The 14,012-nt window shown below is 37.4% G+C and overlaps 1 protein-coding gene across 1 annotated transcript in view; it reads left to right on the top strand.

Annotated features, from left to right (window-relative positions):
- Positions 1-1,528: 1,528 nt before the first annotated feature.
- The window catches only part of auh (AU RNA binding protein/enoyl-CoA hydratase), a 37,731-nt gene continuing 25,247 nt past the window's right edge, over positions 1,529-14,012 (top strand). The window contains exons 1-5 of the mRNA XM_056737091.1: positions 1,529-1,787; positions 2,141-2,208; positions 3,037-3,124; positions 5,019-5,105; positions 8,203-8,295. Of these exons, the coding sequence (XP_056593069.1) occupies positions 1,568-1,787; positions 2,141-2,208; positions 3,037-3,124; positions 5,019-5,105; positions 8,203-8,295 (556 nt within the window). The 5' untranslated portion in view covers positions 1,529-1,567. The remainder of the gene's footprint in view (positions 1,788-2,140; positions 2,209-3,036; positions 3,125-5,018; positions 5,106-8,202; positions 8,296-14,012) is intronic.

The raw sequence follows: 14,012 nt of genomic DNA on the forward strand, positions 1-14,012 counted from the left end.
GTTAAACATACGCATGTGTAAAACGGCGCAACTTCCTGCCATCAATCTGGGATTTTATAATATGAAATAATGCTATCTTTCGTTTTACTAATAAGCGATTTCACGTTTGTAAATTATGTCTAAGGTGAATATATTAAATCCAGGATAACCCTAAATTCGTCAGGAATGTCTAATATACGGAGTTTATTTTCGTCATAAAAATAGCCCGTATAACGCTCGTGTTGGTTAAGGTTATAAAAATTGTTAATAAAAACCATAATACCTTTCCTCATTTGTTTATTTATTTAAATTGATCAATTCATAATTTAGGACGTTTGATACTACTCTACCCAAAAATGCTTCATATTTAAATAAACAATTATATCTTGCTATTGTAAAAGTCACTCTTAACATATTTTTCTTTAATTCATAATATTGATAAAACGGGTTGCACATCCACCGCAGCTCGCAGCGAGATGCTACTCACTATGTCCATCCTGTGCACTGTGCACCTTACTGCTGATTGGATACAAGGTTGTTTGTAACTCCACCCGACTTTGTCTAAACAAGCGCCGGACACCGTCTCCCACTCACCAAGGAAATATCTGCCTATCTTGACTCTAACTTCAGCAGAAGCTGATTTTCAAAATTGTTAAACCAGATGTATTACAAGCTTGAGTAGCATGTTGCCTTTTAGAATAGGCATGACTTGTAGTTTGATAAAACTTCAAAATTTAAATATAATTAAATACAATCAATTCTAGAGCCAAAACATTGCATGTGGTTCATTCACTTCATAAAAGTGAAAGATTAAATGCTTGAAAAAGAATCCCTATAGTTTTATAGATACATTTACTTTTCCTCAAGTACAATTTAAAGCTCTAGTTTACTTTTAGAGTATGTTTCTGGCCAGATACTTGTACTTTACTTGAGTAAAATTTTCACTCAGTACTTGTACTTTCACTTGAGTAACATTTTTGGGTACTTTTTACAGCTCTGGTTGAACTACTGTTATTGTAGTTTAGTAATAGTAAAATTGTAGTAAACTAAATAGGATCATTTTCGTCAGCGGATCGTTTTCTCGTTTTGGAAATAATTTATTAATCAAAACTGATTAGCAGAAACCATGTTGTATGCTGCAGATAATTTGTGGTAGTCAGTCTCGTGTTAATCATTATTAGTAGACGATATGAGGTACTGTAATGCTGCAGGGTTGAGACAATCTTGACCATAAAGTGAAGGTAATGTTTAGGACAATATATTAGCTTGCTTACCCGACAAACATCATGCTGATGTTACATACAAAAAGTCACTCCAACTAAAGAGAAAATTACGTTGTTTTTATTGCTCCTTTTCTAAGTGAATTTTAAATAGACACATTAAGAGATACGATTCTGATTTTCCCACTAGAGGTTTACACATCGAGAGCTTTACTCTTCGAAGGGAGTGGGGCATAGGATCACGTCGGAATGGAATGGAACGCAGGGACAGTCGTCCTCTCAACGCGGAAAAGAAATCCCGCAGTCGCGTTTGGTCATATGACCTGAAACACGTCACTCGCAGTTCAGAGTTGAAAGTCAATGGCAACATGGCGGCATTAACGAGATACAGAGCGTTCTTTCAGTTTCTCAGACCCCAGATGAGCGTTATGGACAGCGGGAGCATATCTCAAGATGTTTTGCATTCATTGCAGTACAATAGGGCGCACTGTGCGCGTCATGCCTTTTCTGGAGAGACACGAAAATACAGCTCTGACGTTAAATCTGGAGATGACCTGATCGTTAAATACTTAGACGGTGATGACTCAGGTAGATCGGATACCACAATTGGTTTTAGACTTCAAGCATAAGATTCCTGCTGTTTTTGCCTATAGTCTTGGCCAACTCTACAGCATGTGCAATTTAAAAAAATACCTATAATTCTCCGTGCAGTGTCCCATTACAGTTCGGTGCCACTCAAAACAGTGTTATTGTTTGACGTGTCCCTCTGCCCCCCTGTTTACTATATGTTCACTAACCTTAACTGAAATTACAAACCTTTTAAAATCTGCTATAGAAAAGTTGTAATCTTGTTGTCTCCTGACAACTAGAAAAATATGAATGAAAGTCTGTCATGTCATTGCTAAATTGTCCTAAGCTTTAAAAACATTCTCGTGTTTTAGGGATTGTTGTTTTTGGGATCGATCGACCTAAAGCTAAAAATGCCATCAGCAAAAATCTTGTTAAAATGGTAAGTTTAACAATTTCATTTATTTTGGTATATCTGAAAATCTATGCTCTGTTCTCTGACATTTGAGGTCATTCATTGTACTATGTGAACACCACCGCAAGCATTGTCCTGTAAAGGAATGGACCCAAATTCAGGGCCCTGGAGAATGGTATAGCTGCAGCCTGGGTATCTCCAAATGAGGGCGGGAGCACCAAAATTATGCGTAGCTTTATAGATCTGATAGATTGTACTATTTTGTTATTGATCCAAAATGATACCTTGGTGTTATTCCATCTTGTTCATATGCGAAAACTGATAGATCTTAATATATTTCAGACACTTTAATGTTTACCACCAGAGATGAAGAGGGATAAAAGAAAACAGGAAATGAAGTGAAATGAAGATATAATAAAATTAGCAAAGTTTCATCTTTGTTCATAGTTCAAAATCATAGTTGCATTTAGAAGCCCATTCTAACTCTGTCTAGAGTTCCATCGTTAATTTTAACTCTGTCTAGTGTTCCATCACCCACTTAAATACAACACAAATCAAGTCTGAATGAAAAAAGTAGTTGTAAAATGTATATTATTATTAGCAATTTCTTACCATGCACCATGCGGCACTGCAGAGCATATAACTACGCTGTATGACATCAAAATACCGGGAGTGAAAGCATCACTCCCTTTTGGAATCCATGCCCTGTTTTGAAGATCCCTGCATTGCAGTTATACCTTATTAAGACCATGTGTCCGCTCCCTGTCTCTGCTCTCAAAAGGGCACAAATATTACCGAATTTAATTGGCCATAACTACAATGAGAACTAGGAATCACTTTTTTTTTTCTTGCTAGATGTCTGAAGCTGTTGAGTCTGTGAAGAAGAACAGCAAAGTGCGTACTGTTATCTTATGCAGTATTGTTCCTGGAATATTCTGTGCAGGTATTTAGTCATTGTGTGTAAACATAAGTAAAAGTATATTCAACTTTTTATGTCAACCACTTAATGTTGTCCCTCACTATTGTACTGGAGATGGTGGTCTAGTGGGTTAAACCACTGAACTGGTAAATCAAAGGTTGCTGGTTCGATCCCAGCATCCACCACCAGTGTGTCCTTGAGCAAGACACTTTACTACATGTTGCTCCAGGGGGATTGTCCCTGTAATAAGTGCACTGTAAGTCGCTTTGGATAAAAGCGTCTGCCAAATGACTAAATGTAAATTGTGAGAATCAGGACCTAAGCGTTAGAAAAAAATACAACAAACAAAACATTTACAACTAAATTAAATTGTTGAACAAACTTCTTTAAGACATAGTTATATACAATTGTGGTCAACAGGTAACATTCACTCTGCAGAATCTGGAAAATGTTGAAAATGTATGAAAAAATAAGAGCATTGTTATTTTATTTTAGCACTGCCTTAAAAAAGTTGTTTAACATAACAGATGTGACTATGGCAGTAGCTAAATTTAGTGTATTGGTCAGCCCCTCTACAACCTTACCAGTTTCTGGCCCTTTTGGGAAAATGTACTGTGCACACTTGAAGGGTTAGTTCAGGGATAGACTGAAAATACTGTCATAAATTATTCATCCTCAAGTCGTTTCACAACCATAAGACCACCGTTCATCTTTGGAACGCAATAAAAAATGATTGTATTAAAAATATCAGAAATATAATTATTTCTTTTAGAACTAAATTTGTATTCAAATGTAGACACCCACTTCTTTCTGCTATATTCCCTTACGAAAATTTACCATGTTTTTTCTACAGTTAATATTGAAAAACCATGGTTTTACTACAGTTAAAACTGTAGTAAAACAATGGTTATCACAAAATAACCATGGTTTTGAAAAACATGTTTTTATTAAAATCATAGTGAACGATGGTTACAGTAGTAAAACCATGGTTTTGCCCAAAGTAATCAATGCACCAAAAAAACATGGTTACTACACTTGTACCACAAAACAAACATGGTTAATTTTCGTAAGGGTTATTAAATCATGTATGTATAAATTACATTCTATTATATAGGGCTGTGTGATAAAATTATAATGATATGTATCGACGATACACCTTTATCAATAACAATATAATTTTGTTTTTATAAAACGCCTTGTGACTGAAAAAATGGCGCCTATGTGAGTGTGCACACCGACGCACAAAACGCCATTGAACGCCATAGAAATTCCATGACATCATTCTACGGTTCAGAGACACAATAGCACAGAGCTAATCATATCCATTGATCATACGTGCAAATCCGCTGAGAAGATAAAACGTCCTTGTCATATTAAAATTCTAGATACTTTAGCGTTTTTGAAGCTTACAGAAAAATATCCATAAAAATGTACAAATGTACAACTATTTACAACTTTAGAATAAAAATCTGTATGCAATATATATATTATATACTGTATATCTTTTGTTTTAAATAAATATCTGCTTACATTTAATTAGTATTTTATCATTTCAAGCACATTAACTTTTATTTATAATATTTAAATAATCCTATTTGTAATAAATAATATAGCATTCTACAGTTTTATCATATAGGTTTTTCCATTGTTTGTAAGACTTGTATTTGACGGCTCGCCTCAAAGTCATTTTCAGTGTATACTCAAATGAAACGGTGAAATGCTTGTGAAGTAAGCTGTCAGGGCAGCACTGGAGGGGCACGAAGTTTATTCTGGTCCCTGAGGAACGAGCATCCACCTTAAAAATTATTTATTTCATAATTGACTAACCCTTATTCCATTTCACCTTCTTCTTCTGAAGAGATATTTACACATAAAAACACAAACTCACTCAGTTGTCAACATGTGTTTGTTTAAACAGGTGCAGATTTAAAAGAAAGAGCAAAGATGCACCAGAGTGAAGTAGGACCATTTGTTGCTAAAGCAAGGACCCTAATAACGGAGCTTGGTAGGTAAATCATAACATTAATTTTTTTTTTAAATAAATATCATATTTGTAGAAGTTTAAATATTGTCAAATATTTAACCAGACTGCTACTAAGGTAGTGCCTAAAAAAGTATTCATCCCCCTTCATTTGTTCGCATTTTGTTATGTTGTTACATTTTTTACATCAATCTACACTCCATTCACAAATTTTTATTTTTTGAAAGGAAATAAGTACATGCATAAGAATTAACACAGGGTAAAACAACTTTACAGCCCAAAGTCTTTCTGGGTATGATGGGACAAGCTTTACACATATGAATTTGGCAATTGTCTGCCATTCTTCTCCTAAGATCCTCTCAAACTCTGCCAGGTTGGATGGGACCATCAGTAGACAGACATTTTCAGATTTCTACAGAGATGTTCAAAAGGGTTCAAGCCCAGGCTCTGGCTGGGCCTGATAAGGACATTGAAAGAGTTTTCCTTGAATGGATCCTGCACCCAAAAATGAATATTCTGTCATAAATTACTCACTCTAAAGTGGTAAAGGCTAGGACTTATATTTATCTCTAGAATGCAAGTTAAGATAGTTTTGTTGAGGTTCCGGAGCTTTCTGACTCCTCCATAGACTGCAACATAACCAAACTTCAAAGTGCTGAAAGTGAGTAAAGACATCTTTGAAATAGTCCACGTAACTCCCGTGGTTCAACTATAATTGTATAAAGCAGTGGTTCTCAAACTGTGGTACTTAAAGAGACCCCTTGTGGAACGTGACACGACAAAAAATTTAAAACTATATATTAATTTACATTTCATGTTATAAAAACAATTCCAAAATTTTTAATACATGATAGATAAATACAGAATACATCTCAGCCTGTGTGAAATTTTAATATAGTTGTATACATTGTATACATATATACATTGGTCGATGTAACTCAGCTGTGTGACAGGCAGCTCAAACATAGAGCGAGAGCAGACAGATGCTTGTGAGTATCTCGCTCTCTTCTGATGAGCTGCGTGTAAATTAAGTGTTTTATGTTATTCTAGACTTTAACCGCTGTTTAAAGCTGTTGTTATTGCTGTAAAGCACGAATTCAAGACTCTGCATCTACTCAAGGTTAAATCAATGAAGGGTGCCACGATTTAGTTTTGATGTGCTGCTTTGACGAGCCACTGCAGTAAGTAAGAATAAGAGTCTCTGTTTGTTACATACAGCTGTTGTCTTGATGTTTATGTACACATATATTTATTAATCTTCTGTCTTAAATATTATTTCCACATGGTTTATCTTTAACAGCTTTGTAGTCTTTCTGCAAGTTCCTACAAAGTTAATAAATCTCCAATAAAAGTCATTTACAGAGCCCTGTTTACAGTGCACAACAGAAAAGTGTTTTGTCTCTTACTATTATCTGGTAAATAAAAAGTGTTTTTAGAATTTTGAATTGGAGGACGAGGTTTAAAGATAAAGATTGACAGCTCTACTATTAATTTGAGTGTTTATTCATATGATTTTCTGTGATGGTCATTAAGTGGTACTTGTAACAGCTCATTTTATTAAAGGTGGTACTTGATCGGAAAAGTTTGAGAATCACAGATATAAAGCAACAAGGATGCGTTTTGTGCGCAAACAAACAAAAATAAAGACGGTATCAAAATTTCCAGACTTCTGTGTTAGTTTCCAGCGCACGTTCAGGAGAGCACCGTGACGCAATTACAGTGCACTGCATGACGCATGCTCGTTATTACCTTATTTTCTGCACTTTGAGGTATGGTTTCGTCTTAATTTGCATTCTGGAGATAAATGTAGGTCATAGGGTTGAAAAAAGACTTTAGGGTGAGTAATTTAAGTCATTTTATGGCAGAGGTACGCTTTTAGCCCCTTTTGCATTGTTTTAGCTATGTGCTTAGTCCTGTCGGAGAACAAAAATTCGGCTCAGTCTGAGGTTCTGAATGCTCTGAACCAGGTTTTCATTCAGGCTATTTCTGTATTTTTTGACGTTGAGCTTTCTTTCTGACCCTGACAAGTCCCTGACAAATGATATGAACCACTGTGCAGGGCAAACAGCACCACAGCGAACATTAGTGCTATGTATTATTGCAAACAAAAACTTATTTAGCAAAGATACAGCTGACTGCAACCTGTCTAGTACACCTCAAAATCCTCAAGCTGTCTGGGATGACCAGACCGCCATAAAGAGCTGACTCCGGGACAGCTGAGGGGGGCCACCTCAGAGCACTGGGCCTCTAAGGGCTCTAGACTAACTTTTTGCACTTGTTTGCATGATTGCATGATTAACTAACAATCTGGTCAACATAAAGTTCTTTATTTGAAGCACCAATCTACCAGAAAGGTAATTTACTGAAAAAGTGTTGGTGCTTAAAGTTCTTCAGTGAACTGAAATTTAAACTTAAAAGATCTCAAGATAAATGGACCAGGGCTTGATGGCTCCTTGTCAGAGCATTGCTTATGATTTTCGGACGGATCTGGCCTTAACATTATTCAGAAAAAGGTTGTCATTTATTTGTTCTTTTCATCTTCCCTCATCGTCCCCTGCTACATCCACTCTGTTTAACTGACGGCCCCAGGCTGCTCACTTCTCTCTGTCTGACTGCAGCACACGCATTTTCAAACGTACACACCAGAGGTTGCGCTACACTTTTTTATTGTCTGTCATTTTGACTGAAAGGCTCGTAAAAAATCTGTCATGATCTATTATTACCCATCACTAATGTGCAAGGTGGCGTTAGGTGGTAATAAGTATGTTCGTGACATCCTAAATTACTGTACAAAACCGTTTGAATAAAACGAAAGTAAGGAAAATTGTGCAGGACACACTTAAAGAAAGAGAGCTCTGCCATTATCACTACACAAGGAAACTAACAAACATTACAGACCGCAACTAATATTATTTTTAAGTGATATTGTGTTGTCCATTTAATTGTCAATTCTCTTTCAATTAACATTTTTTTCTATCTTTAAATTGTATATACATTTGAACATATACTGTGTAAATATCATTATATTGACTTATGGTCACCCTGCTCTCTAGTTATAGGTCTTAGACAAAAAAAGCTTCTCAGAAGGTTAATAGACTATTTTTAATCACACTCTTTTTAGGTAATCTACCCATGCCAACAATTGCAGCCATTGATGGGGCAGCTCTTGGAGGAGGTCTTGAGATGGCACTTGCCTGTGACATCAGAGTTGCAGGTACGTTTAATGCCTAAATAATCATGGACCTCAAATAATATTGTAGGTTTATTGTGAAATATATTTGATACATTTGGATACATTCATTAGGGTGTCATTAAGCAGATATCTTCTTTCATGCATTTTATATTCACACTGTCAGATTTATATTAGAAAGTCTGGCATGATGTCTTATTCTAAGAATACATTATTACACCACATGTTTTCACACAAGACATCCTCATTGCAATAGTGGCTATTTTGGGGTCTTTATTTGGAATAGTTGCACAATGACTCAAAGTTGCTGTAAAAAGTAATGAATGCCTCAAGTAAGTTGAAAACCACTTTTGATTTTGTTCTTTTTTAATCAAGTTGATTTCAAGTAATATTAAATACTATTCAGTATTCCCTGCAAACATTTCCTGTCATGTGTAAATAAGGGCATAAAAGAGACTGCTGACATTGTGTATCATCTTTAGGGGTGTGTGAGGGGGAAAGGCTCATAACATTATTATTATTATTAAAAAGACTACCAAATGAACATACAGTGAGGGAAATAATTATTTGATCCCCTGCCTGATTTTGTAAGTTTGCCTGGTAACAAAGAAATTAAGGGTCTATACTTTTTATGTTAGGTTTATTATAACTGATAGAGACAGAATATAAAAAAATCATGGGATTTTTTCAATATAAAGGTTATAAATTGATTTGCGTTTCAGTCAGTACATTGACAAATACTAGGGCTGTCAAAATGATCGCGTTAATAGCGGGTTAACGCAAATTAATTTTAACGGCACTATTTTTTTTTACGTGCGATTTAAGGCAGCACGCATTTTCTGTTTGACCCTTGCCCGCAGTTTGGGAAATGGACATGCAGCAGCAAACAGAAATGGAGAAAGAAAAAGGTGTTCTGAACGAAAAATTCCAATATAAAACGGTGTCTGATGGTTCGGTCGACATGATAAAAGTTATATGCATTAATTTTCGATTAAGTTATCACCGCAGCACGTCGAGTTTAAAATATCACTTGATGGCGAAGCATCCAACTGATGCAGAGAGCTCTCCGCCCCCTCACCAAAGTCAGACAACACTCGATTGTTTTCAGCAGAGACGGATGGACAACTCCACAAGCTGAAGTCAAAGAGGCATTAAGACAGACAAACACGGTTGCACTCACAGGAGATTACTGGACTTCCCTCAGTGTCCATAGCTTTTTATGGTTTTATACTCATTTTATACTCAAAATTAGCACACTGACTTCCAATATACTACCGATGACTGCAGCGGACAGGCAGCTCCCATTTGAGCATATGTCTTGCATACAGCCTCCACCGAGCTATCACAGTTTCGCTCCAGAAAAGCAGGTTTGACAGCGCCTTGGCAAAATGTAGGAAAGTAGTGGGCCATTTCAAGCATAGCCCAGTGCCCTGTTGTGCGAAAATGTAAACAGGCTTGTGTCAGTCAATAGCTGCAAAGAAAGAAGTAATGGAAACCTGTTGTTTTTCTATCTTCTATGACCTTTGAAACATGTCTTCATACTTCTGTCCAGTATGGTTTAACTAATAATAAACAACATACATTTGCATAAAGCATCATTATTGCCCATTCCCATGTTGAATAGAGTAATAAAATCTTAAAAAGTAATAATTTAAGGTTAATTTAGTTCAGATAAAAATGTGTGATTAATCACGAGTTAACTCATGACAATCATGCGATTAATCGCAATTAAATATTTTATTCGATTGACAGCCCTAATAAATACACATCTACTGTTACAGCATACATGAGCACATGCATGGACAATATCATACCACAGAGGACCATTTGCACATGTTTAAGTCGGAAACCATGGGTGACTGTACAGGTATGGTACAGTCAGGGCCGCATTAAGAGCTCACTGGGCCCCGGGGCTATGAGTTACTGCAGGGCCCCCCCACCACTTTACGTCACCAACTACAGAGAAAGAGATAAAAAACCTGCTTTTTTCTAAAACACTGCTGAAGTTGTTTTACATAAATATAATCTAGAATCATTCAGAATAACTGTTGCCCATTCCTTTACAATATACAATTAAGAAAATAGCTTACCTTAAAAAAAATGTTTCCTGCTTTTGCGGAAAGAGAAGTCCTTGATAATGTAACTGAAGTCAAGGGATCGGAGAATGTCATTTTCCAGGGACATCAAAGTAAGATGGTTCAGTCTCCCTTGTAACATGGATGAACGAAGACGGTTTTTGACCAAAGACAGTTTGGAAAAAGAACGCTCTCCACTGGCGTTAGTCACAGGCAAAGTCAAGAAAATACGAAGAGCTATGTCCATATTAGGGAACACAGACTGCAGGTTTTTCTTCCTCAGTAGCTGGAGCAAGGCTATGGCACTTTACTTTAAGTAAATTACTTTCTTTCTGATGTTTGATTAACATTATTGACACAATGGCGACAGCAGCTTTATTAGCAGCTTCTGTCACTTTAAGACCAAGTGCGCTGTGAAAAACCGTCTCAAGTTCACCATGGTATCAAAACGAGCATTTACTAAATGAATCCTCTCCTGCTGCTTATTGTGCCTGAGCAGTTTAAAATAATTTATATCTATACAACAATGCTTAAATACGTGTTTAAATTATAAACTTACATCATGATGATGGCGCAGCACAATTGACATATTTCTACCGGACACATTAGCACTATCGCCACTGCCAGCCCTTTAGGCGAATAGTTTGATCAGACACAAATGCAATATCATACATCCATCAAGTTAATAATCAAACTTAACAGTAAAAGTTACCTGAAATGGGCGGGGCTGATGATGACGCTGTGTCTTTATCATCAGCTCCAACATCCACCACTCCGTGATCATCAGCTTTAGTAAAATAACCCGATAGTTTTGGGATTTTACTGAGTAGCTCATGTTTCCTCTGCTGTTTAGCTTTTAAAAAATTCATTTTTTGAGCCCCACTCGCAAATTTTTTTTTTAAAGATGACATTTTTAGCTGTCGAAGACTGTTTTTTGCGTGGCAATTTTAAGAATAGTCTAGAATGAAGTGAAGAGTGGAGGCGATTGATTGGTTGATGCGTAGGCTATATTCTAATAAGGCGCAGACAGCCATCGCCTGATAGGCCTAAGCTGAATTGTTGTATATAAAATAAATGCATTTGATTTGGTATATCAAATTCAAACGTGCCGTTTCAATTCACCGTGCCCTGCTGCCCACGGGGGTTTGATTGACATCGACCTGACCAATCATAACGCGAATGCGCAATTTTGTCAATAATATTAATGAGAATGATTCCATGATAATGCATGGAATATACGGCAAAGCGCTACTAAATAACAGGGCTAATTTGTTGGGGGCGTGGTAAGGCTTTGGCAATCAGATGGCTAGTAGTAATCAATCTGCTCCACAGCCAATCACGGGCCCCCTCCTTGCTCGGGCCCCGGGGCTTTAGCCCCACCTAGCCCTATTGTTAATGCGGCCATGGGTACAGTCCACATGATCGTTTTATTGCATTTAATTTGGTCACTCTGATGCTTACAAAAAGTCAAGATATGATGTTCGCAAGGGCATAAAGGCTGCCAAAGCATCTGTAATAAGATTTAGACATGGAAGGAAGGAGGCGGGAACCGGCAAACATTTAAAAATTTAATAACAGAAATAATAAAAGCCGGTGAACAAAACATAACTACAAAACACAAGAACATAAATATAAACTTAACATGTGTCCGGGCCCGGTCCTCTCTCTTCGACGGTCCGGTCACTCGTTCCTTTTATATGCTCCCTATCTTCTACGTGATTCGTGCCCGGTGTGCGCACAGCTGGCGCTCATTCACAATTACTCACCGGACTCGAACCACGGTCTCGCCCTGCCTACTCTACTACAGCATCTTACAGGAGAAGACTGGAACATCAAAACACTTCAGATGACTCAAGTAAAATGTGGCATGTCCTATCCTACATCACAAACTATGATGGCCGGACATTTGCAACCAGCTCTACATCTTTTATGAGCGCAATATCTCCTATGCATGCTTTGAGGCACTGAACACAGCCCTGGACAACGGAAATGACTCCACACAAAGTGGGATCTAGTACAGAAAGTAAAATAGTCTTAAAAAAATAATATTATAAGCGATAACACAACTCTTCACTAATTCGACACACTCACACTCTAAGAACTTATTCTTAGAAGAATAAAAAGACCAACAATTGTTCGTCTCATATACCCAAAATTAATTGTATTGCACGGTTAACCACTAACGTTTTAAGAGTTAGCGGCTATTTCCGAAGCAATAGAGCTGCTCTCAGAGGAGCAACGACCGCTGATAGCCTGAAGCTCACACCTCCGACAGCGTCTTAACAGAATCTCAAAGAGGCGTTATGTTTATATATAAATCACGTATTTGAGGTTTTAACGACTACATTCTCGTCTAAAGAATCTTAAAATTACGTTCCGTCACCGAACATTAGTGGTATTTATAAAAAAAATTAGCTGGATGTTTGTTTTTTGACACAACGCTCTCTCGTGTCGACCTTAAACTAATATCAAGTTGCGCAAGTTACTGAACTAAATGACTCAAAGGAGGCAGAAATTTCAAAGGGAAATGTTGACCAAAACGGAAGTTTAAATTATTAAAAAGCTGTAAGTTAGAACAACGTGGGCATAACGTTACGACTAGCTATCCAAAGCTAACGAAGCTAGATTGTAACGTTACTTTTCAAACCTAATCCGAACAGCCGAATTTTGCATACTTTTGCATTTTTTTGATGTACAGTAATAGTTTTATACATTAAAAACACGTAAAACATACCTTTTATTCTCCGAATAACAGCTTTCCGAGATGAGGTGAATCAAAATGCCCGCGAAGGTAAAGTTTGTGTGATGCGTCGAGGAGTGGGAGGGATTTACTCTATCAGCTGCCACTCAATTGGACCCGACTGGTAACCCAGCGTTTGGGTTACTCAAAAAATGACCCAACACTGAGAAAATAACCGAACAAAATGACCCAACAGGGTCAACCCAGCTGTTGGGTTAAACAAATAACCCAGCATTTTTTAGAGTTTGGGTAATGGTGGGTGCTAGATAACCTGGCCCTGATGCCTAGATTCTAGGATCGAGCTGATCAGATAAGCCTCCTAACCGTCAACAATCAGCAGTGGTGGTTCAATTTGTTCAGTCTGCTTCAGCTCCCTTTCTCAAAGATCACCAGCCGGTTTGAGCATGGACACATAAAGTGGGAGATACACTAAGATACTTAGGAGGGAATTGTAAGCGAAAGGATTCTGGAGATATTTGCATAATTGTTCAAAACAATTCCAACATACCTGGAGCTTAATGTGGGACAGGGAAGTCAAAGACAGAGCTCTCGGGTGAAGAGCCAAAACCATTGTCCGGGTCTGTAGTTTGTGGACGGGGATAGTTATCTGCCTTTGCCTTCTTTTGGCCCTTTTGTTGTTGCATGTGAGCTTGGTTCCAAACATTCTCTCTCCTCTCTAGCCTTGAGCTGACAGCTGGGAGTTCTGTAGGGTCTGTAGGAAGGAAAGAGTTGCACAAATTGAAAAGGTGTCATACCAGTGGCAGGCTTGGTAAGGGGGTTCTGCACATATTCAGCAACACGGGCAGAGGAATTAGTTGACAGCATTTAGAAAAACGGTCAACTACAGTCAGAATTCCAGTATTGCCATGGATAGTTTGTAGTTGTTTGAGTTGCAAACTTGTAGAATTTTCCCTCTCCTGCAAACA

This window comes from Triplophysa dalaica, chromosome 22 (genome assembly GCF_015846415.1).
Source record: "Triplophysa dalaica isolate WHDGS20190420 chromosome 22, ASM1584641v1, whole genome shotgun sequence".
Lineage (NCBI taxonomy): Eukaryota > Metazoa > Chordata > Actinopteri > Cypriniformes > Nemacheilidae > Triplophysa > Triplophysa dalaica.